The sequence below is a fragment of the Mus musculus genome, chromosome 10 (genome assembly GCF_000001635.26).
Source record: "Mus musculus strain C57BL/6J chromosome 10, GRCm38.p6 C57BL/6J".
In the NCBI taxonomy this organism is placed as follows: domain Eukaryota; kingdom Metazoa; phylum Chordata; class Mammalia; order Rodentia; family Muridae; genus Mus; species Mus musculus.
Genome location: NC_000076.6, coordinates 30,762,767 through 30,786,495, shown reverse-complemented (window position 1 = coordinate 30,786,495; position 23,729 = coordinate 30,762,767). Strand labels below are relative to the sequence as shown.

The 23,729-nt window shown below is 41.0% G+C and overlaps 1 protein-coding gene and 1 pseudogene across 6 annotated transcripts in view; both read left to right on the top strand.

Annotated features, from left to right (window-relative positions):
• Ncoa7 (nuclear receptor coactivator 7) overlaps window positions 1-23,729 on the top strand; it is a 162,119-nt gene that overhangs the window by 21,205 nt on the left and 117,185 nt on the right. For all 6 annotated transcript variants that reach the window (XM_011243153.3, NM_001358842.1, NM_001358841.1 and 3 more), the window contains exon 2: window positions 14,656-14,776. In XM_011243153.3, the coding sequence (XP_011241455.1) occupies window positions 14,718-14,776 (59 nt within the window). In that variant the 5' untranslated portion in view covers window positions 14,656-14,717. The remainder of the gene's footprint in view (window positions 1-14,655; window positions 14,777-23,729) is intronic.
• Gm5171 (predicted gene 5171) lies at window positions 4,119-6,485 on the top strand (annotated as a pseudogene).

Here is a 23,729-nt window from a genome sequence, read left to right as displayed (position 1 = left end):
CAGTGCTGAGGGCCAGATCTGTTCTCCATGTCATAAAGCTGATGAAGGAACATCAGGTACCCAAAGCTGGTTCATTAGGTAGAGAGCCGCAACTCACCAGACTTGGTGCTCTGGGTCAGAATAAGTAACTTTATTAGTACTCACAGTCTATTCTGCTGCTCAGACATCACGTGACAAACTTAGTGGGTAACAGCTGGTTATTGTTGGTTGTCAGTGCAGCAAAATCCGTAACTGTCTGGGAAGCCTCAGTGGGGGATTAGGTTGTCCTGTGAGTTAATTGAGTTAGGAAGACACACCCTGAATGTGGGAAGCACCCTTTTAAGCATGGGGCACTGGACTGAATGAAAAGAAGGAGCAGTTTCTGCTCATGACCATGGATGCAGTATAGTCAGTTGCCTACTGACACTGACTTCTCAGAAATAGACCATGACTTGGAACTGTGAGTCCAAACAAACTGCTTCTCCCTTAAGTTTCTTGTGTCAGAATGTCTTATCAAAGTAACAGAAAGAAGGAAAGAAAGAAAGAAAGAAAGAAAGAAAGAAAGAAAGGAAGGAAGGAAGGAAGGAAGAAAGAAAGAAGAAAGAAAGAAAGAAAGAAAGAAAGAAAGAAAGAAAGAAAGAAAGAAAGGAAAGAAAGGAAAGAAAGAAAGAAGAATAGGGAGGGAGGGAGGGAGGGAGGGAGGGAAGGAAGGAAGGAAGGAAGGAAGGAAGGAAGGAAGGAAGGAAGAAAGAAAGGACCCTGTACTATTCTAAAAAGTAAGCACTGCATTGCAAGCATGACAGGGGATTGGGGTGGGAGGTTCATAACAAAATAATCTAGTCTACTGCAGATAATCTTCTACAGGATTCTATAGACAATTTTTTATGGAGTAATTTTGTATGAAATAATCCCTTTTAAAAAAGTATTCACCAAATGCTTGTTCCTTGACCTAGATTTTTGGAAAAATATAGCTAAATTTGTTTCTTCCCCCAAAACATCAGAAAACTTCATAATGCTGGCTCAATTTCAAACTCTGCTTATTTCAAACTGTAGTTATTCTCTTAAGGCTAACTGCTTGTTGGGCTGTTTAATGCTTGCTTGCTTGATTGCGTGGGACAGGATCTTCTTTCTTGTTCAGCCTAGGCAGACATAGAGCACGTTCTTTATCCTACCCTGGGCTTCAAAAGGAGGCCATCCTTCTGCCTCAGCTGTAGATGCTTGGTGTTGGGCTTTGTTTCTTGGAACCACATGCTGAGTTCACTCCTACTTACACTTTGCTTTCCAGAGCCAAGCTGAGCAGCCTGCAGGTCAACAACAGCTCTCATCATTACCCAAGGTGGACAAGGCAGGCTTTGTGAGCTCTGCTGCTTCCTGGAGACTGTGCTAACAGTATTTACATACAGGAAGAGCCATATGCAGTGTGCATAACACTCCAAACAAACACACATGAACAAACAACAGTTTAAGGAAGCATCCTGCCTCAAAGACCTTCTGGAAATATGCAGATCCATGTGGCCTAGCCTCTTCCTCTTCCTCCTCCTCCTCCTCCTCCTCCCCTCTTCTTCCTTTTCCTCCTGCTCTCTCTTCTCCTCCTCTTCTTCCTTTTCTTCTTCTTCTTCCTCCTCCTCCTCTTTCCCCCCCTTCACAAGAAAAAGAACCAAAGAAAAAGCACCAAAAATGCCAACAGATGTAGAGACAAACACGCGTGATTACTCCGGAATCCTGTAAAAACCCAAAACATAAACCAAACAAGCAAAACCCACCTCAATTTCACACTAGGAGACAAAGACCCTCCAAAGACACTTGATCTAATTTTGTTCATTGGAAATCTACTGCAGGGCATAGGACCCACCCTTAAGAGTAATTTGTTTCCCCGTGAGACTTCCTTGAAGAAAAGAATACTTTCATTTGCACGTGGTTTTCAATTGAAGGTAGCATCTGGATTAGAGATGGAGACTGGTGTCCATTTCTCCTTTTAGTTCAGAACCTCATTTGATGCAGACCCCTGCAGGCCGTGTGCATGCTGCCAATCTCTGTGAGTTTTTATGTGGTCCAGCCCTGATGTGCTTAGAAGACCTTGATTTCTTTTGCTGTCCTTCGTCTCATTGACTCCTACACTCTTTCTGCCTCTTCTTGCACAGACCCATGATCCCCGAGGGGAGGGATTTGATGGAAGACATCTCTTTTAGGACTGAACGTTCCATGGTCTCTCATTCTGCATGCTGTCTGGCTGTGGATCTCTATTTTTTCTCATCTGCTGCAGGAGGAAGCTTCTTTGATGATGGTTGATCAAGACATGAGTACTACAGAATGTTTTTAATTAGTCGTTTTATGCTGTGATCCTTAGCAGAACAGTAGTATTTGTTTTTTCTCTATAGGCTCAGGTTCTCTGTCACCAAAGCAGCATTGGATATGGGTTTCATCTTGTGGAGCGGACTATAACTCAAATCAGGTATTGGGTGGCTACTCCCACAAGCTCTGTGTCACTGTGATAGCAGCCTGTCTTATAGTCAGGTCCTTCTTTCATAACAAAGGGCTTGTTGGTGTTTATCTTTCCCCTTTGGTAGTTTGTTGAGTACCTTCTAGTGCCCTGAATACTAGTCAATAGGGATGAAAGCTCTATGTAGGCACTAGCTTGACTTCAGGTTCACTAAGTTGTCTGAGTGTCTTCACTCTAGGGCTTTACTGTCTTACTGGGCCACCCCAGGAGAGCCACCTGGGTTGTTTGGGGGAATTCCCATGGGAGCCCTTTGTACAAAAGCTCGATTAGCTGTAACCTGCTTCTGGTACTGGCAGCTTTATTTAATAGCCAATTTGGGGTCTTTCTACTTCTTAATGGGGCAATTTTATTTAGATTCCTTTCGTATATGTATACATTTAATGAAGCTTCTACTGTATTAGATTTCCATATGGCTCCCCAGATAACCCTAATTTTTATCTTTCTCCCTACATTTTTTCCCTTCCTCCCCTCTTCCCTCCCTGTTTGGTTCTTTCATTCTGATATGCTCATCTCTCATCCATAACTATTCTATTTCTCCTTCCTGTGGAGTTCTCTCCCTCCCTCCTAGTCTCTTACTTTCTACCTCTGGTGTTTTATGGATTGTAATTTGCTTCTCAATGACTTACCAGTTAACATCCACACAAAGAGAATACTGTAACCATGGGCTTTTCCACCGGCACCCAAGTTCCCAGAATAATGACTCTAAGACTTCTTACATATGAATAAATGCTTAGGCCAATAATAGCTTTGACTCATTTCTGCTAGCTCACAACTCATTTATCCCATTTATTCTGAGTGCCACATGGATGCTTACCTCGTCTTCAGTTTCATGTGACTGTCTTCCCTGGAGTTTAGGGTGACTCTTTCCTGCACCTGACGCTACTCCAGAAATCACCTCCCTATTTCCTGCCTAAGCCAACAGGCAGATAGCATTTTACTGACAGGTGATGCTTCCATACATTGCTCAAGAGTCTCTCTAGAGAATACAAGCCATCTTTGTCTTTCTAGGTCTGATTAACCTCACTCGGGATGATTTTGTATTTCATTCTTCCCATTTACCTGCAAATTTCATGATTTGATTTTTTTTAATAGTCCACTGTATAAATGTACCACATCTTTACTTGTTCATCTGCTCATTGACATCTAGGTTGATTACAATTTCTGTCTGTTATGACTAGAGCAAAACTGAGCATGGTAGAACAAGTTTTCCTATAGTAAGATGAAGTGTCTTTTTGGTGTGTGCTCAAGAGGGATATACTAAATCTTCAGGTGAATTGATTCATCTTTCTGAGGAACCACCACACTGGTTTCCATAATGGCTGTACAAGTTTGCACTCCAACAGTGGGTGAGTGAGTGTTTCTCTTCCTCCACATCCTTACCAGCATGAGCCATCACTTCTTTTATTGATATGGGCCATTTTGGTTGATGTAAGATGAGATCTCAAAGTGGTTTTTATTTGCATTTTCTTCATGACTAAGGACTTCGAACAATTTTAAAAAGTGTTTCTCAGCCATTTGCGTTTTCTCTTGAGAAATATCTGTTCATATCTCTACCTCAATTGGGTTTTTTTCTCAATCTTCAGTTTTCTGGATTCTTTATATATTTTAGATATTAGCCCTCTATCAGAAGTACAATTAGGTCGCCCATACTCTGAGCAAAGAACTGTGGGCAGAGGAGTCGGGGTTAGTGAGGACTGGGAGGCAGATACTTTGCAGTGTTCAAATCCAAATCAAGGGTACAAAAATGCAGAGCAATAAAGCCTTTAACTTGGAGAAGCAGAATCATACTCCAAGGAAGCAGCAGCAGCAGCACCATCATCATCATCATCATCATCAGCAGCAGCAGCAGCAGCAACAGCCACCCTCACCAATATCTGCAAATGACCAGCAGTCCAGCAGCCAGATGAAGGCTTCATTCTGGCCAGCAGCCAGAATGAAGAATTTTAGGAAACCAGGAGAGAAGACCTTTACACAGCATAGCCGTCTCTTTGTGGGCAATCTTCCCCCTGATATCACTGAGGAGGAAATGAGGAAACTTTTTGAGAAATATGGAAAAGCAGGCGAAGTTTTCATTCATTAGGATAAAGGCTTTGGCTTTATTTGCTTGGAAACATGAACCCTAGCGGAAATTGCCAAAGTGGAGCTGGACAACATGCCCCTCCGTGGGAAGCAGCTGCGAGTGCGCTTTGCTTGTCACAGTGCATCCCTTACAGTCTGCAACCTTCCTCAGTATGTGTCGAACGAACTGCTGGAAAAAGCCTCTTCTGTGTTTGGCCAGGTGGAGAGGGCTGTAGTCATTGTGGATGACTGAGGAAGGCCCTCAGGGAAAGGCATTGTTGAGTTCTCAGGGAAGCCAGCTGCTCGGAAAGCTCTGGACAGATGCAGTGAAGGCTCCTTCCTGACCTCGGCCTGTGACTGTGGAGCCTATGGACCAGTGAGATGATGAAGAGGGACTTCCAGAGAAACTGGTTATAAAAACCAGCAATTTCACAAGGAGAGAGAACAGCCACCCAGATTTGCACAACCTGGGTCCTTTGAGTATGAGTATGCCATGCGCTGGAAGGCACTCATTGAGATGGAGAAGCAGCAGCAGGATCAAGTGGACCGGAACATCAAGGAGGCTCGTGAGAAGCTGGAGATGGAAATGGAGGCAGCGCACCATGAGCACCAGGTTATGCTAATGAGGCAGGATTTGATGAGATGTCAAGAAGAGCTTCTGAGAATGGAGGAGCTGCATAACTAAGAGGTTCAGAAGCGAAAGCAGTTAGAACTCAGGCAGGAAGAGGAGTGCAGGCGCTGTGAGGAAGTGAGGCGGGCCACAGCAAGAGGAAATGATGCGCCGACAGCAGGAAGGATTCAAGGGAACCTTCCCTGATGCGAGAGAACAAGAGATACGGATGGGCCAAATGGCTATGGGAGGTGCTATGGGCATAAACAATAGAGGCGCGATGCCCCCTGCTCCTGTGCCACCTGGTACTCCAGCTCCTCCAGGACCTGCCACTATGATGCCAGATGGAACCCTTGGATTGACCCCACCAACAACTGAACATTTTGGCCAAGCTGCAACAATGGAAGGAATTGGAGCAATTGGTGGAACTCCTCCTGCATTCAACAGTCCAGCTCTGGGAGCTGAATTTGCTCCAAATAAACACCCCCGATATTAAAGTTGCATTGTCTAGTTTCCTGCAGCCCTTAAAAGAAGGGTCCTTTTTGGATTAGCCAGAATTCTACCCTGGAAAAGTGTTAGGGGTTCTTCCCAATAGATAGGCCTTCCCTGCTTGTGCTACTCTAGGGAGCATGCTTGAAGGCAGAGGGGCGAGGGAGGGGTGGTATTTAACAAGTCAAAGTCTGTGGTATAGTGCTTTATCAAGTCTGTCTGGTGCGTTCCTGAACTATATTGATTGTTGAGGGCCTGGAGAACCATGGGAAAATGAACTCAGAGCTCCATTAATCTTGATCATAACCTCCCCCCCTCTTGTTTTAATTACTTTCTCATCTTTATTCCCCTCCACCCCTGAAACACTGCCATATATACCACAAAACATAAATATCCTCCAATGACCTAGCCCCATCCCTCCATTCACTCCCAGGTAAGAATTCAGACAAATGTCCACAGAGATTACAGCATAGATATGGTTCTGTTATATCTCATATATGACCCCTTTGTGTCCTAAGGAAGACATTTTCACTTAGAGGTTTTCATTTTAGTACATAAAAGAATCTTCTGTTACCTTGCCTCCATCTTTTTCTTGGGTAAGGACTACACTTTGTGTCTCTGATGTTGCTGTTCACAGCTTTTCTTGATAGGCCTAGTACAACCTTGGGAACAGGGTTGCTGTGTGGTGAAGGTCTGACAGTAGCTCTTAGTTTTGCCTATCTTAGGTAGCTACGCTGTGCGTTTTTATTGGTGTACTATGAATTGTTCCAGATACCTTCAATTTGGAAAGTTTTCTGAGACATGGAGACGTCATGCAGCATCAGCTTATTAAAATACATCCGAAGCCTTAAAAAAAAAAAAAAAGAAGTACAGTTAGTAAAATCTTTTCCCATTTTGTAGTCTGCTGCTTTGGCCAAATGACAGTGTTCTTAGCCTTACAGAAGTTCTTCAGTTTCATGAGGTTTCATTTATTAACTGTTGTTCTTAGTACCTATAGTATTGGTGTTCTGTTCAACATGTCTTTTTTGTGCCAACTTGTTCAAGACTTTTCCTTCTATCAGATTCAATGTATTTGGCCTTATGCTGAGGTCTTTGATCCATTTGGAGTTGAGTTTTGTGCAGGATGGTAAGTATGGATTTATTTATATTCTTCTGTTTTCCATTTTAATACACATATTTTCTAATGTGTAGTTCTGGCTTCTTTATCAAAATTAAGATATACATAGGTTATGGACTTATATCTGGGTATTCAATTTGAATCCATTGATCTATGTGTCTGTTTATGTGACAAAATCATGCTTTACTACTGCTGCTACCACTACTACTACTACTACTACTACTACTACTACTACCACCACCACCACCATTACTGCTGCTGCTACTACAGCTTGTAGTACAATTTGAGGTCAATTTGAGGTCAGGGATGATGATACCTCCATCTTTTCTTTAGTTTTCCAGGAATGTTTTAGCTATTCTGTGTGTGTGTGTGTGTGTGTGTGTGTGTGTGTGTGTGTTTCCATATGAACCTGAAAATTGCCTTCCCAGGTTCTGTGGAGATTTGTGTTGAAATTTTGATGAGAATTGCATATGAACTACAGATAGCTTTTGGTAGAATGCCCATTTTTACTATATTAATCCTACTTGTACATGAGCATGGAAAATCTTTCCATCTTGTGATATCTTCAATTTCTTTTCCCAGTGGCTTGAAATTGTTATTGTACAAGTCTTTCATTTACTTGGTTAGAGTCACCCTAAGATAGTTTATATTATTTGAGGCTATTGTGAAATGTGTTGTTTCCCTAATTTCTTTCTCTGTTTGTGTTTTTTTTTCTTGCTACTTTTCTGAAAGTGTTTATCAGCTGTAGAAGTTCTCTGATAGAATTTTTAGGGTCACTTATAAATACTATCACATCATCTAGAAATAAGTATACTTTTACTTCTCCCTTTTCTATTTATAACCCCTTGATCTTTAACAGCTGACTTATTTTTCTAACTATGACCGCAAGTTCTCTATTAAATAGTTACGGAGAGAGTGGAAAACTTTATCATGTTTCCGATTTTCGTGGAAATACCTTGAGTTTATCTCTATTTTAGTTGATGCACGGGCTTTCTGCAAACAGTCTGTATTATGTTGAAGTATGCCACTTGTATCCCTAATTTCTCTAAGACAGGGTTTTCATTAATCATAGGAAAATGAGGTCAATGCAGTTGGCTGTACTAATATCCCTAAGCATCATCTCCTAACACTGCACTCCAGCAATAGCAGATGGCTCAGGGTTCTCCAAGCCCCGCTTGTTCTCAGACATCCCCTTCTGCATCCTCGTTCCAGCCAACTTCCTGTGCATTCCCCTGCTGACTCCTGGGCCTCCTTCATAACCCAGCAGTGACATCACCTATGACTGTCCTTGACACCCTCCCTCTTCCTGGCAGTCATTGGCTCCCTCTTGCTCTGCTTGCCTTTGTTTCTGCCAGCACCAGAGCATACATTTTTCATCTTGAATGCTTGATGAGCCACTACCTCCAGCCCTTCCTGAGCTTCCAGGCTGCTGAAGGGCTGCCTTCCCTCTGCACACCCCTATAGGATATTCGGTTCACAGTAGATATTTCCACAGGAATCCACTCTGTTTCTGCTGAGTGAGTGGTTTTTTGAGGACATGCTGAATCTCAGGGGTCACTGGTTCCTATTTAGGAATCATCTCTTACATTGTCCTTGAGATCTTTGCAATGCTCTCTAGTGCATACTTTATATAACCCTCTTTCTAGCTTTAGCTGAAATTAAACCCTTTCCCATTTCCCAGTTTGTAGCATGTCTTACATAGTTGATCCCTCCTGACTCCTGGTTTTTGTCTTGGAGAGCTCTTGTATGAATTTCCCCTTCTTGAACTTGTAAAATAACCAGTTCAAATTAGAGTTCTTCATTTATAGTATGTCGTGGTTTGGGTGGGATTTCCTACTATGCAGTAAGTATACACTGAAACTCTCTTGCTTAATTCATGCTTCCAAGGAAGAGAAAGTGAACACAAATTGATCCCTCACTTGCTTTGCAGTGAAAGCACTTAGGTGCATTTCCCTAGAGACAACGTCCTCGACAGATTCTTTTTTTTTTTTTTTTTTTTTTTTTCCCATTTTTTATTAGGTATTTAGCTCATTTACATTTCCAATGCTATACCAAAAGTCCCCCTTACCCACCCACCCCCACTCCCCTACCCACCCACTCCCCCCCTTTGGCCCTGGCGTTCCCCTGTACCGGGGCACACAAAGTCTGCGTGTCCAATGGGCCTCTCTTTCCAGTGATGGCCGACTAGGCCATCTTTTGATACATATGCAGCTAGAGTCAAGAGCTCAGGGGTACTGGTTAGTTCATAATGTTGTTCCACCTATAGGGTTGCAGATCCCTTTAGCTCCTTGGGTACTTTCTCTAGCTCCTCCATTGGGAGCCCTGTGATCCATCCATTAGCTGACTGTGAGCATCCACTTCTGTGTTTGCTAGGCCCCGGCATAGTCTCACAAGAGACAGCTACATCTGGGTCCTTTCGATAAAATCATGCTAGTATATGCAATGGTGTCAGCGTTTGGATGCTGATTATGGGGTGGATCCCTGGATATGGCAGTCTCTACATGGTCCCTCCTTTCATCTCAGCTCCAAACTTTGTTTCTGTAACTCCTTCCATGGGTGTTTTGTTCCCACTTCTAAGGAGGGGCATAGTGTCCACACTTCAGTCTTCATTTTTCTTGAGTTTCATGTGTTTAGGAAATTGTATCTTATATCGTGGGTATCCTAGGTTTTGGGCTAGTATCCACTTATCAGTGAGTACATATTGTGTGAGTTCCTTTGTGATTGTGTTACCTCACTCAGGATGATGCTCTCCAGGTCCATCCATTTGGCTAGGAATTTCATAAATTCATTCTTTTTAATAGCTGAGTAGTACTCCATTGTGTAGATGTACCACATTTTCTGTATCCATTCCTCTGTTGAGGGGCATCTGGGTTCTTTCCAGTTTCTGGCTATTATAAATAAGGCTGCTATGAACATAGTGGAGCATGTGTCCTTCTTACCAGTTGGGGCTTCTTCTGGATATATGCCCAGGAGAGGTATTGCTAAGCCTCGACAGATTCTTAACCCTTTTCTTGTTCATTCATTTGCCTCAGGCGTAACCTTTGGCTCTTTCTGACCCTCTCATCTCTGCTTTGTGGCTGTTGCACTGTGTGTGTGATTACATATTTGTTTATTTGGACATTGTCTCAGCTGTCTTGCAGGTTTGTGGCACACATTTGGATTTGGTTCTGTGTCTTTCTTCCTATGTTTTTCTTTTTGTTAAGAAAAACATTCAAATTTCTGACCTGGGTTAATAGTGAATTTTGAATAGCCTTCCATTGTTTAAATGCGGCTTTGCGAGAGAAGGAACACCTGTCGTTTTGCTATGTGTAATTTTCTGGAAGAAAAGTGTCTCCATAAAAGGTACATTTTAGTCTGTTCTGCAGGGGCCAGATTGAGTGTCACTAAGCCCCCAGCATGTGTGCCTGTCATTATTTCAGCTGTGTATTAGGAACCATGTCCTTGGGAAAAGAGTCAGTGGCTTTGAGAACTGACCCTCCCTGGTTATATACCTGCCTGCTCAAGGACGACAGTGTATCACATGTGGGCCCAGAAGCCTTGTAACACAGTGTAGTCCACACTGGTTTGATACAATAGGGAGTCCCCACTAGCTCTGTCCTTGAATATGTTAGTGATACTATAGACTCACACAGAGGACACTATACTCAGAATTAAAAAAAAAAAAAACCCTTGTCTGGGTCATAGCTTTAAGGAGCGGAGGGGTTTCATTGAAAAATGAACTGAATTTAGATTGATATTGACCATTCTGGTTTAAAATTGAAGAAAAAAAAGAAAGAAAGAAACATTTAGATGAATGATTTATCTTGCACGCTCCCTCAGAAAACACTTTTAGGTCTGCAATAGACCATAATTGCAGGAGACTCTTGTCCTGAGTGTATCGATGTGAGGAATGTCAACATTAAATGAATGAAGGGCTTTTAAGAAGCCCATTATAAGCACTTACCCGGAAAATGCCATTCCTATTAGAGACTGAGTTAGGGGCTCTGCTTCCTCACTGGAGCGTGAAGGGTGCCATGTGGTGTTCCCTAAGGGTCCCTTCCCAGCATCCAGTGTGGATCGCTTCCTGTTTTATCTGGTGCTGTGTTTCCAGATGAAATGAGTACATCTGTCTTGTTTTAAGAATCATGTTAAAATGTAAAGACTGAAAACCAAACAAAATTAGCATATTTTAATTCATCTAATAGAATATTGGGAGTCTGGAAGAGTAGGACTTGGACTTAATTATAGTTGTAACCAGAAAAATAGATGCCAGTTCTCGGATTGTTTCCTTGTCCCTCTCTTGCCTATTTTTATCAATATTTTTCTTCTGGACTCAAAGTATTAGCATCTGGCTCAGCTTTTAATATAAAAAATTTCCAATTAGATTGTCATGGCTTCATATTTATTCATGAGAAGAAATCTAATAAACAGAAATCATAACATATTGATGCCTTGTGGAAGAGAACTTTAAAATAGGCCATCTGGCCCAGGCAGGATGGAGAGCCGAGGATTTGAATCAATTCAAGACTCTGAAGGAAGCTATATCACCATCAAATTTTTAAATATTTTATTATATACAATGCATATAATATTTATATATTTGTCATATATTATATGTAATATTTATATATCAAACACATTTAAAGTTTACCCTGTGTTGAGCTCTTAACAGCAAATCTGGATTAATGTGACCTCTTGCTTAAATAACTTTTGTCTGAATTGATACCAATTACAATACCATATACTTAGGAAAAGTCAAAGACAGTGGCAGCCAAGGTGGTGTTTGGCCTGAAAGCACTGGTTTGGGCTGTGGGAGCTAAGGGAAGAGATTTGTCACACATACGATGCAATGCCCTGAGGTAGAAGATAGCAAGTGACTTGCATTCCTGAAGAGGAGAGAAAAGGGCACACAAGAAAGGCCTGTGCTAGATCTGGTCTGGAGAAACAAGGTAACCTCAAGCCCAGGAAAGGTATGAAGAAAAGGGTAGAGTTGAGAAAGAGCCTAGATTCAAACTGTAGTGTGGGGCAGAGCTGAGTGGAGCTGGAGGTTCACACCTGCCTTTCTCCTTTCTCTTAGATCACCCCGATTCTTAGTTGAGCATAAAGTACCTCAGCTCACTGCAGTTTGGCCTCCATGCCCACTGCTCTTTGTACCCAGTTCTAGCTGATAATGCCAGCTACACTTGTCTTGCCTGCATGGTATTTGTTTGAAACATTGGCCATTGTAGATCCCAAGTTACATTTTTTGGCTCATCTCCCACTACTTTTGACTCCAAAGTTTATTACAAGACACCGGAGAGTACAAAACTGGATCTAAATCACTTTAATTCTCTTGAGTGAGGGAAATTAGTTGATATCTCAGCTGCCTCACATCCCCAACCCATTTAAAGACAGGGTTTCTGAGTGAAGTGGTTCTGAGGATTAACAATGAAGATAATAGGCTGCAATAAATGACTTGGTAGATGACAGGAAAATTGGTTCCTTTTCCCAGTCCTATCCTCCTGATTACATATTCCTCCATCTTGGGGCCCCTCATCTCTCTTTATGTATCACAGTCCTAACTACCCTGTATGCTTTGTTATGCTACTGTTTCTGTGTTAGATCCTGAGGGTTAGTTTTTGACAGCTCAAAGTTGCTACGATCCATTGGCAATTTGCTCCTGTTTGTTTCCCCCATGGGATTTTGTATTTTTATTTTTTTGATGTCATAGCTTGTGCCAAGCTTCCAGAGTGATCTCATAGTATTGGGTTTTTTTCTTTCCTTTTTATTTATTTTGTCTTAATGATAACCACATGCTGCAAATTTCTTAATCTTTTCCCTCTAGCTTTTACTCTCCCCCTGTGCCTTCATTGTAACCAAGTGCACCAAAAGACTAGAAAATGTCTCCAGTTGACCACCCACAGGCTCTTAGAAGCCATACGTGAATCTTCTCACACACCACCTCCCACATAGGGTGCCCTCTTCCTGTACACAGAATGGTAGCTCTATTGTCACAGTCCACCTGGTCCCAGAAGCAGAAACATGGCGGCCTCCATTCCTCCCTGTGAATAATCTGCCACATATCAATTTGCCTGTCTCTTAAGTGTTCCTCAGATTCATTCCCCTTTCTGTACTATGTGCTGTTGCTTAGCTTTCAGCCTTGTTCTCTTTAACCAAATTGAACACTGTCAGACCATGATTCTGCCACATTGACCAGAGAAAGAATCAAACCTATGACTTCCTTTCATTCACATCATGTGTAGCAATTGGAGTATTTGCTCACGGCATGGCTGCTGCAAATACAGTCCTTTGGGTTCACTTAGAGGTGGCTTGCAACAGCCTGAAAGAGTAGGAAGTGCAGGATGCATAGCAGGGATGGTGGGTGGGTCTTTAGCATGACAAACAAGATCTTCCTGCGCCTTTCTCTTTAGCCCCACACTGCTGTGTTGCACACTTGGCGCTGGTAGCTCTTCTGTTCTCTTGCTTGGGTTCAAGCAGAACCACTTCCCTGTAGCTGTCTTGGGAAGCCTGCAGTAATACCTACATCCTTAGTGTGTGAAATGTAGGCGTCAGACGGCTAAGTAAGGCTGAATGGTTTGTTTGTTTTTTAATGTTGACTGGTTTTTTTTTTGGGGGGGGGGTGTCACAAAGATGGTGATTCAGCAGTTATGAGCATATACTATTCTTGAAAAAAACAGTTTGATTCCCAGCATGCACAGAAGGCAGCTCACAACTGCCTCTAATTCCAGCTCCAGGGGATCTGAGGTCTCTGGCCTCTGTATCTGCACTTATGTGCATGTATTCACACAGAGACACATACATGTAATTAAAAGTAATTTTAAAACAATAAGGCTTTTAATTGACAAAAATTGCATTTTTATCAAGTCCAACCGGACACATTTTGAGCTATGTACATTTTAGAATGCTAATTTTGAGTGTTCTTTCTGTAGTCTCCTGTGGGCATGTCCCTTCTGAAACAATAGATTCTTATAACGTTGCAGTTCTGTGTCTGCCTCGCATATGACAGTGGATCCCATTAGAGCAAATCTAACGCCTCATTTAGCTTGGACTCCAAAATAATAGTGCCTTTCCTATAGTGTATGTTGTGTATGGAACTGTACTGAATTAAAATAAAGACAGAGACCAGTCTGTTTTGTAAATGTACTTTGCTTTCTTGACATTTTAATTTGATCGATGAGCATACTCAGTATTGTGTGAATGCGAAAGCATTGTCAGTAACTGAACTTGCGGAAGCTAGTAGACTTGGAGAGTTTTGAGCAGAGGACTAGCATGATGAAAGTGGTATTTAGGGAAGATTGCTCCATAAACAAGCTTTTGTTATTGGTTTAAGCCACCACAGCATGGGTAGTTGAGGGTATCTGGCTAGAGCAAGTACCGAAAGGCACAGCTTTCAGAGTAGTTTGCTCTGGGCTTTCCTTTCCACAGTTGCTCAAGTTGGATGTAAGTTACTGAATGTAAAAGAGAATGCCAAAGTCATTTTTACTTTTGAACAAAGCATCTTTCTAGAAAACACCTTAATAAGCCATCTTCATACTACCTATGAGAAGTATTTATAGTGAATTTTGGGGAAGTAGAGTTTGTGTGTATGATATTTTAAAAATAAATTTATAAAAGCAGAATCCGTAGCACTAGCCCAGTCTTCTAGTCAGTAAAGTGTTTGTTTTGATATTATTGTTAATTATGAAGAAAGCATTCTGGCTTGGTTTCCCATCCTAGGCTGCTTTGTGGCTTAGCATTATAATTGTAGTGTTGTGGTTTGCCTGACTCCCAATCCATTTGCATTTTGTACTTTACTCATGTGACTGTTTCCTGGTTAAAGTTTATCCTCCATTTGTTTTGAACCATGTCACTCTGCTTTATTCTGCATATTATCAGCCATTATAAACGTCTCAACTGATAGTTGCTTTATTTTTTTAATTGCAGGAATATGACTCACTGATTAAAGAGGACGTTTCCAAATACTTTTTCACTTTTAGCTGTGTATTATGGATACTAAGGAAGAGAAGAAGGAACAGAAGGAACGGAAACAGAGTTATTTTGCTAGGTAAGCATTTATTTTCCAATATTATATCAGTGCAGTGCTTTAAAACACTAACAAAGGAGAAGACTTTGACCTGGAGAACTACTTGGCCCTTTGTGTTCTGTGTGATTGTTCAGTATCCTCCACTTTGACCTTTGTAAATGACCCCCTTCTACTTTTGGTGGTTCTCTGAGACTACAACCTCTCAGTGTATAGCAGGCTGGTGCTGTCTCGCAGGATGCTTGGACTTTTGTTTTAACTCTAGGTTCTTAGCTCCTGCTGGTCAGGAACTCAATTGGCTGGGCACTCATGTAAAATCTTTATAGAGAATCACTGCTAAGAAGCATGTGTTTCAGAGATGGACTAAACGAGACAATTTCACTAGAGTCTGCATCTTCGGCTTGTCACAGGCTCAAACTGTTTGGCTGCCACTGCTCATAATTAAGTGATCGATAACGCTGTTGGCCTCAGAGCCACCCTACGTTTCGAGTACTCATTATTATGGGCGGGCTTAGTATGCCTAAGAGCTGAATTTAGCCTTCTTCAATCCCCAACCCTCACTCTATGCTCGGAAACATGCACTTCCTGTTTACTGAAATATAAGCCTTGGAACTAAAACCAAAGGATTATTTGGTCAATATATTTATCCAGAAATAAGTTGTGTTTTAGACTTTTAATGGGATAAAAATAATAGATTGAAACCTTACAATGCATGAGTGCTTTAGCTGTACAACCTCAATATAAGCCCTGGACGTAGGTTGTTTTATCTTCATTTTACAAACAAGGCATATAAGACTCAGAAAATGTTTCATCTACTTCATGCAACTCCAGAGTCAGTATTCAAACACAGGCTGTCTCCAAAGGACCCGCCCCATTCAGAATAATAAATCACAAATTGGGCAATTAGCAAAGGAAGAATTGAAGTATTTACTATAGCAGAGTATTTCCTCCTCTTAGGACTATAACAACAAAATAGGGGAAGGAAGAAATCAACCATGTGATAGATGAGCCATTAGAAAAATAGTATGTTCAGGGTAAGGACTGTCTTAACTCTTTGTTTTGACATAACTGGCTATTGCCTTATAGACATTTGTAATAGTAGAGAAATCCTGTATCCTTCAGTCACTTCCCCCCTTACATGTTTCACATCTAGGAAACTGACATTGATGTGGGATGCTGCCTCGTGTGTGTGTGTGTGTGTGTGTGTGTGTGTGTGTGTGTATGTGTGTGTGTATGTGTGTGTGTGGTGTGCATATTTAGTTACACGTCTTGTGATTATATTTATTTGGCAAGTAGAGTATCACAGTTAACATCTACTGGTGTTAACTGGTAACTATTGTAACTGTGTTTATTTCCCAGACTCTCCCTGACACCTTTTTAACTATTTAGTGGATTCTTAGACTCAATTTCTCAATCCAAGACTACAATATAAATGAAATCATATACCATATAACCTTTGGTAATTAGATTTATTTTCCCCTCTGTGATTTACTTGTGATCTATCCAAATTGTTGCATGTATTGGTTACCAATAATTTATTCCTTTGTGTTAAATGATTTTGTTCCATTGATGGACAGATGTTAACTTTTTAGTTGTTTTTCCATTGAAGAACATCCCCCACCCCCACCCCTGGTTTGGGCTGTTCATAAACAAAGCTTCTTATTACCACCAGTCTGCAAATTTTGTGTGAACACAAGTTTTCATTTCTCTAGGTTAAATACTCAATTCTTGGGTCAATAATACATTAATATTTTACCTTATAAGAAACTGCCAGTCTTTTCAGAATGAATAGTTGTATCACATGACATTCCCGCCAACCATGTATGAGTGGTCCTGTTTGCACTGTCGCTAGCATTTCATGGAGTCAGCACTTACTTTAGCCGTTTCAATGAGTATGCAGTAAGAGGTCATTGCAGTTTCAGTTAATACCTGATGAACATTCTGTATACATTACGAGTGTTCATAAGTACACTGCCACCTCTGGATCTTCAGTGAAATTTATCTGCATGGCTTTCTCCCATGTTTTAATTGAATCTCCTGTTTTTTACTGTTGAATTTGGGGGCTTGTCACACATTTTACGTATAGTCTTTTATGGGATGGACAATTTGAAAATATTCTGTTACAGCTAGTAGTTTGGGTTTGCTTTTCTGTTTGTTTTTTTGTTTTGTTTTTTTTTTTTTTTTTTTGTTTTCCTTTTAGTAGAGCACAAGTTTTAAATTTTGTTCTGGCTCAGTTTATCAGCTTCTGCTTTTGTGAGTTGTGCTTTAGGTGTCAAGGGTGACATTTCTGTCCCTGTCCTAGATTCTAAAGATATTCTTTTCTGCTTTATTTTCTAAAGGTTTTTAGATAATATTTTGTTTTATATTTAAGGGTTTATTACATTTTGAGCTGAATTTTGTTTGAGATGTAGAATTCAAGCCAAAGTTCTCGGGTTCTTGGCCCTTCTTTTTCCCTTCTCTCTACTGGTGCCCTGTGCAAACAGTTCTAAAATTGCTTTCCTAGTCTGGCTACAAAGGGATCTCCACATCCCAATACTAACCTGTTTGATGATGAACAACCTGCTCCATGTTGCCTTCTTGTCCTGTAACTGTGAAGAGAGCCCCTTCAAAGCACACAGACCCACACAGGGAAAAAGCTTTACAGCTCATAAGCATCCACTCATTTGTGATGTGCATGCACCTTGTCCTCTTCTGAAAGACAGTCAGAGGAAAACCATGCTGGAAGTGCTTTGGTGTGAGCTCAGCAGTTTCCTGGGTACATCAAGGTGAAACATCACTGGGACCTTAAGACAAATTAACAGATTTGGTATGAGGAAATGTAGACAGCAATGGGCAAAGGAGAGAGGCAGACAGAGAAAGACATACAGAGATATAGAAAAAGACAGAGATACAGAGAAAGGAGGAGAATCGGGAGACACAGAAGAGAAAAGAGGAGGAAAAGAGAGAAAAAGAAGAGGGAAAGAAAAATAAGAGGGAGGGAGGGAGAGTAAAGATGGAGAGAGAAAAAGAAAAGGGGGAGGAAGGGAGGGGAGAAAGGTCACCTTGTAGTTTAGCTATATAATGAAACCCATAAATGGTGACCCTGCAAAATTTAAAACAACCCCCCAGAAAAGAAGAAAGGAAAAAAAAAGAAAAGAGAAATAAAAAGGAGCTCCCCGCACCCCCGAGTCTAAATCTTTCCAAATGCTTCCTGATGAAACTGGAATTGTTATAAGGAGGAATTGCCCAATGGAACTTACTTGAGAGCCAGTTTCTGGCCACACAGGCGAATTTTTCTGGGGCAGTGTACTCAAGGGCAGTCCAAGCAAGGCCAAGTAATCTCTGGAGAAACACAAAGTCAGGCCAAGGGCAAGGCCAAATTGATGCAATCCCAGTCTTTCTCTAAAGTCAATTACATACTTTCCTTAAAGCTCCTCTTGTGCTCAGAGAAGAGTAAAGGCAAGGACTGTCTTGCTCTGCTCACCACCACTGTATGTATCTGAGGGCCCAAACTCCTTTCAAACCATTTTCCTTCTTTCCAGTTAGTAAATAGTCACTGGGGTTCTTTTGTGCTATGTTATCATGGGGTTTCATAAGCATTGTATGACTTTGTTTGGTAAATACACTTTTACCAAACCTCTCCTTCATTGATGTGCCTTTCACTTACAGCAAGGTTAAATTTAAGAGTCTACCGTAAACCAGCATACTGCCATGAGCTTGGAATCCCAGCTCCTGAGAGTCTGAACGAGACAGAAGTACACAGACGAAGGAGGGGCTCAAGTTCAACAGGAACTTGGACTTCATAGTGAATCCCAGATTTAGTAAATTTTTAAAAATTTATACTTCAATAATCCTGTATTGAATAGTTATTTGAAATCTAAGTGGGACAGTGGATTCCCACTGGTTGTATTTACTCTGCTTAAGTCCTTGCAAGCTTTTAGGATGTCCGACCTTGGCCACCTGGTTTTTAAGGACTTCCATAGAATTGTTATTTAGTGAGATTGGATGATTCTTGGGACCTTTCCTCATATTTTTGCAAAGGATTTGTAAACTCAAATATATTATCTCTACATTTATTATCGCCTTGATCCTTTATTTTTTGTTTGTTTGTAGAACATGATTTTAATATTTTCAACTGTTAATATTCAACAAACAAAATCGTTATTTTTAAGATCCATTTTGTTGTTATGTCTCCCTTTTCATTTTAGATTTTATTAATTTGAGTTTATCTATCTTGTTGATTTTTCCCAGCTTCTGATTTTGTTGATTCTTTTTATAGTTCTTTTTGTTCCTATTTGGTATGATTATTTCCTGCCATCTACTCCTCTTGGGTGTATTTGCTTCTTTTTGTTCTAGAGCTTTCAGGTGTGCTGTCAAGCAGCTAGTGTAAGCTCTCTTTAGTTTCTTTATGGAGGCACTTGGAACTATGAATTTTCCTCCTACCACTGCTTTTATTGTGTCCCATAAGTTTTGGTATGATGTGTCTTCATTTTCATTAAATTCTAAAAAGCATTTAATTTCTTTCTTCCTTGACCAAGTTATCATCATTGAGTAGAGTGTTGTTCAGCTTCCATGTGTATGTGTGCTTTCTGTTGTTTTTGTAGGAATTTAAGACCAGCCTTAGTCCGTGGTTACCTGATAGGGTGCATGGGATTATTTCAATCTTCTTGTATCTGTTGAGGCCTGTTTTGTGACTGATTATATGGTCAGTTTTGGAGAAGGTACCATGAGGTGCTCAGAAGAAGGAATATTCTTTTGCTTTAGGATGAAATGTTCTATACATATCTGTTAGATCCATTTGCTTCATAACTTCTCTTAGTTTCACTGTGTCTCTGTTTAGTTTCTATTTCCATGATCTATTGATGAGAGTGGGATGTTAAAGTCTCCCACTATTACTGTGTGGGGTACGGTGTGTGCTTTGGGCTTTAGTAAAGTTTCTTTTATGAATGTGGGTATCCTTGCATTTGGAGCATAGGTGTTTAGAATTGAGAGTTTTTGGTAGATTTTTTTTCCTTTGACCAGTATGAAGTGTCCTTTCTTATCTTTTTTCAGTAACTTTTGGTTGAGTGTTGATTTTGTTTGTTTGTTTGTTTGTTTTTGTTTTTCGAGACAGGGTTTCTCTCTATAGCCCTGACTGTCCTGGAACTCACTTTGTAGACCTCAAACTCAGAAACCCGCCTGCCTCTGCCACCCGAGTGCTGGGATTAAAGGTGTGCACCACCATGCCTGGATGAGAGTTGATTTTATTTGATATTAAAATGACTACTCAATCTTGTTTCTTGGGACCATTTCCTTGGAAAATTGTTTTCCAACCTTTGACTTTGAGGTAGTGTATGCCTTTGTCACTGAGGTGTGTTTCCTGTATGCAGCAAATTGCTGGGTCCTGTTTACATATCCAGTCTGTTAGTCTATGTCTTTTTTGAGGAATTGAGTCTACTGATATTAAGAGATAGTGAGAAAAATGATTCTTACTTCCTGTTATTTTTGTTACTAGAGCTGGAATTACATTTGTAACTGTCTCCTTTTGGGTTTGTTGAAAGATTAGTTTCTTGTTTTTTCTAGGGTATAGTTTCCCATCTTGTATCTGTGTTTTCATTCTATTTTCCTTTGTAGGGCTGGATTTGGGGAACAATATTGTATACATTTGGTTTTGTCATGGAATATCTTTTTTTTCTCCTTCTATGGTAATTGAGAGTTTTGCTGGGTGTAGTAGCCTGGGCTGGCATTTGTGTTTTCTTAGGGTCTGTATAACGTCTGTCCAGGATCTTCTAACTTTCATAGTCTCTGGTGAGAAGTCTGGTGTAATTCTGATAGGTCTGCCTTTATGTTACTTGACCTTTCTCCCTTACTGCTTTTAATATTCTTTCTTTGTTTAGTGCATTTGGTGTTTTGATTTTTATGTGACAGTAGGAGTTTCTTTTCTGGTTCAGTCTATTTGGAGTTTTGAATATTTCTTGTATGTTCATGGGCATCTCTTTTTTTAGGTTGGGGAATATTTCTTCTATAATTTTGTTGAAGATATTTACTGGTCCTTTGAGTTGGGAATCTTCACTTTCTTCTGTATCTATTATCCTTAGGTTTGGTCTTCTCATTGTGTCCTGGATTTCCTGGATGGTTTGCATTAGGATCTTTTTGTATCTTGCATTTTCTTTGACTGTTGTGTCAATGTTTTCTATGGTATCTTCTGCACCTGAGATTCTCTCTTCTATCTCTTGTATTCTGTTGGTGATGTTTACATCTATGACTCATGATGTCTTTCCTAGGTTTTCTAACTCCAAGGTTGTCTCCTTTTGTGAGTTCTTTATTGTTTCTATTTCCATTTTTATATCTTGGGTGGTTTTGTTCATTTCCTTCGCCTGTTTGATTGTGTTTTCCTGTAATTGTTTAAGGGATTTTTGTGTTTCCTCTTTAAGGGTTTCTGTTTACCTGTGCTCTCCTGTATTTTTTAAAGGGAGTTATTTATGTTCTTCTTAAAGTCCTCTATCTTCATCATGAGAACTGATTTTAGATCTGAATCTTGCTTTTCTAGTGTGTTGGGGTATCTAGGACTTGCTATGGTGGGAGAATTGGGTTCTAATGATGCCAACTACCCTTGGTTTCTGTTGCTTATGTTCTTATGTTTGCCTCCCTCCATTTGATTATCTCTAGTGCTACCTGCTCTAGCTATATCTGACCGGAGCCTGTCCTTCCTGTGATCCTGGTTGTGTCAGAAGTTCTCTGAGGTCAGCTGTCTCTGTGATCCTGTGATTCTGTGATCCTGAGATCCTCAGTATGTCAGAGCTCCTGGGAGTCAAGATGCCTTTGGGACACTAAGGTCCTGGTGTGAACAAGCTCCTGGCATCATGGGATCCTGTGATCCTGTGGTCCTGGGTGTGTTAGAGCGCCTGGGGAGTTGTTCCTCCTCTGGGTGTTGTGGGACTGGCTGAGCAGTTCGCCCACAATATCTTCTCTGCCCCTTTATCCTTAAACATGTCTCGAAAAAGTAAATGAAAGCCTAGGCATGATCATGCACACCTGTAATCCCAACACTCAGGATGCAGAGGCAGCAGGGTTCCTACATGTTTCATAACAGTCTGTCTACATAGCAATTCCCTAGCCAGACAAGACTAGTACAATGAGACTCAGTCTCATAAAGGAAGGAAGGAAGGAAGGAAGGAAGGAAGGAAAGGAGGGAGGGAGGGAGGGAGGGAGGGAGGGAGGGAGGGAGGGAGGAAATACAAAAAGAAAAAATAACCTCAAAACATAAATAACAGATGTAAACAAAACTCACCAAATGACGAATACAATTATTAAACAAATGTATTCCTTGTTCTGCTGTTCTCTGGGATGATATTTAAGTATGGTGATCCTGCGTGCCTGCCTTTCCATTGTTAAAATGCGGATATTTCTTACTTTTTTTGCCAAATGGACTCCCCCACTCCCATGTTTATTTGATATTGTTTGCACCCTGTGATTTTCATGTTTGTTCCTGTGTGTATGTGTGTACATATGTGCCTGTGCATGTCTCTGTGTGTGTGTGTGGTGTTTGTGTGTGTGTGTGTGTGTGTGTGTGTGTGTGTGTGTGTAATGTGTGTGGCATGTGAGTGTGAATGTTTTGTGTTTGTGTGTGCTACATGTGTGTATTTGTATATATGTGTTGTGTGTAGTGTTTATATATGTGGTATGTTTGCCTATATGTGTGTGTTGTGTTGTATGTCTGTAGTGTGTTTGTGTGATATGTGTGTGTTGCATGTGCATGTATGTGTGTGTCTGTGTGTCTGTGTATGTATGTGTGTTATTAAGGATTGTTCCCAGGATCTCCAGTATTCTAAACATACACACTACTACTAAACTCTACCTCAAGCCCATCTTTAAATGTTTTGTCAGGACTGATGACCTGAATTTGAGAACCATGATAGGAGAGACTGCGTACCTCCCACAGTTTGTTCTCTTACCTCCTGACAAGTGCTGAGACATGGACCTGCCCAGACCCATACTTGGGAAAATAAAAAGTGTAAAAGCATTTTGTTTGTTTGTTTATTTTTATTTTTTTTACATTGTTTGAACATATAACGTTTCAGGATCAGGGTTACTTGATGACATTAAACCAAGTGGTATGTTCCGGGAGATTTCTGGACTTTCTGGAAGTTTCCAGGAGGACTATGGGAGGGTTGTGGGAAGACTACAGGAGCGTTACAGGAGGTTTTTTTTTTTTTTTTTTTTTTACCTCTACAAGGTTTGGGAGGTCTGGCAAATAGACCGTGAGTGACTAAGCTCTATAGAACAGTCTGCCTTCCCTAGACTTGCTGGCTCCCAGCCTCCTCTTTGCTTATCATGAACAGCAGAACTGCCCCTCCCTCCCACTCTCTTCTCTTACCTGCCCCTGTCAGGGCCAGCGGTATCATCCCAACCCCCTCTGTCAGCAGCTGCAATGATAGAGGATGCAGAGTAGGAGCACACTTGAGCACCCATTCCCACTCCTGATAACTAAAGCTGCACTCCCACTGCCAACCTCTGCCCCAGCGTTTGCAATCCTGAGCCTCCCAGTTACCGAGGTGTGGCAGTCACTTCAGTAAACAGCCCTGGACAAGTCCTTGAAACGTCCTATACATTTCTCCAGTTGCTAAACACAAATAATACACTGTAAAAATTTTATCGTATCATTTCTTATAACCACTGAGCCATCTCTTCATCAGGCATAGTGGTAACACACCTTTAATCCCAACACACTCAGGAGCCAGAGGCAAATGGATCTCTGTGAGTTTGAGGTCAGCCTGGTCTACATAGTGAGTTCCAGGATAGCCACAGCTACATAGTGAGACTCTATCTTGAAAACAAAGATACATAATATATATCCACTTCTTTCTTAAAGATTCATGGTAAATTTTCCCATTCCAGTAGAGAGAAACCAAGAGAGCTGTGTAGAGAGGAAAATTTCCTGGTGCACTGAATGAATGCTGAGATCGTTAATTCCAGGCCTTCCTCCAATGGCTGCCTGCACTTTGATCCTCAGCAGGTC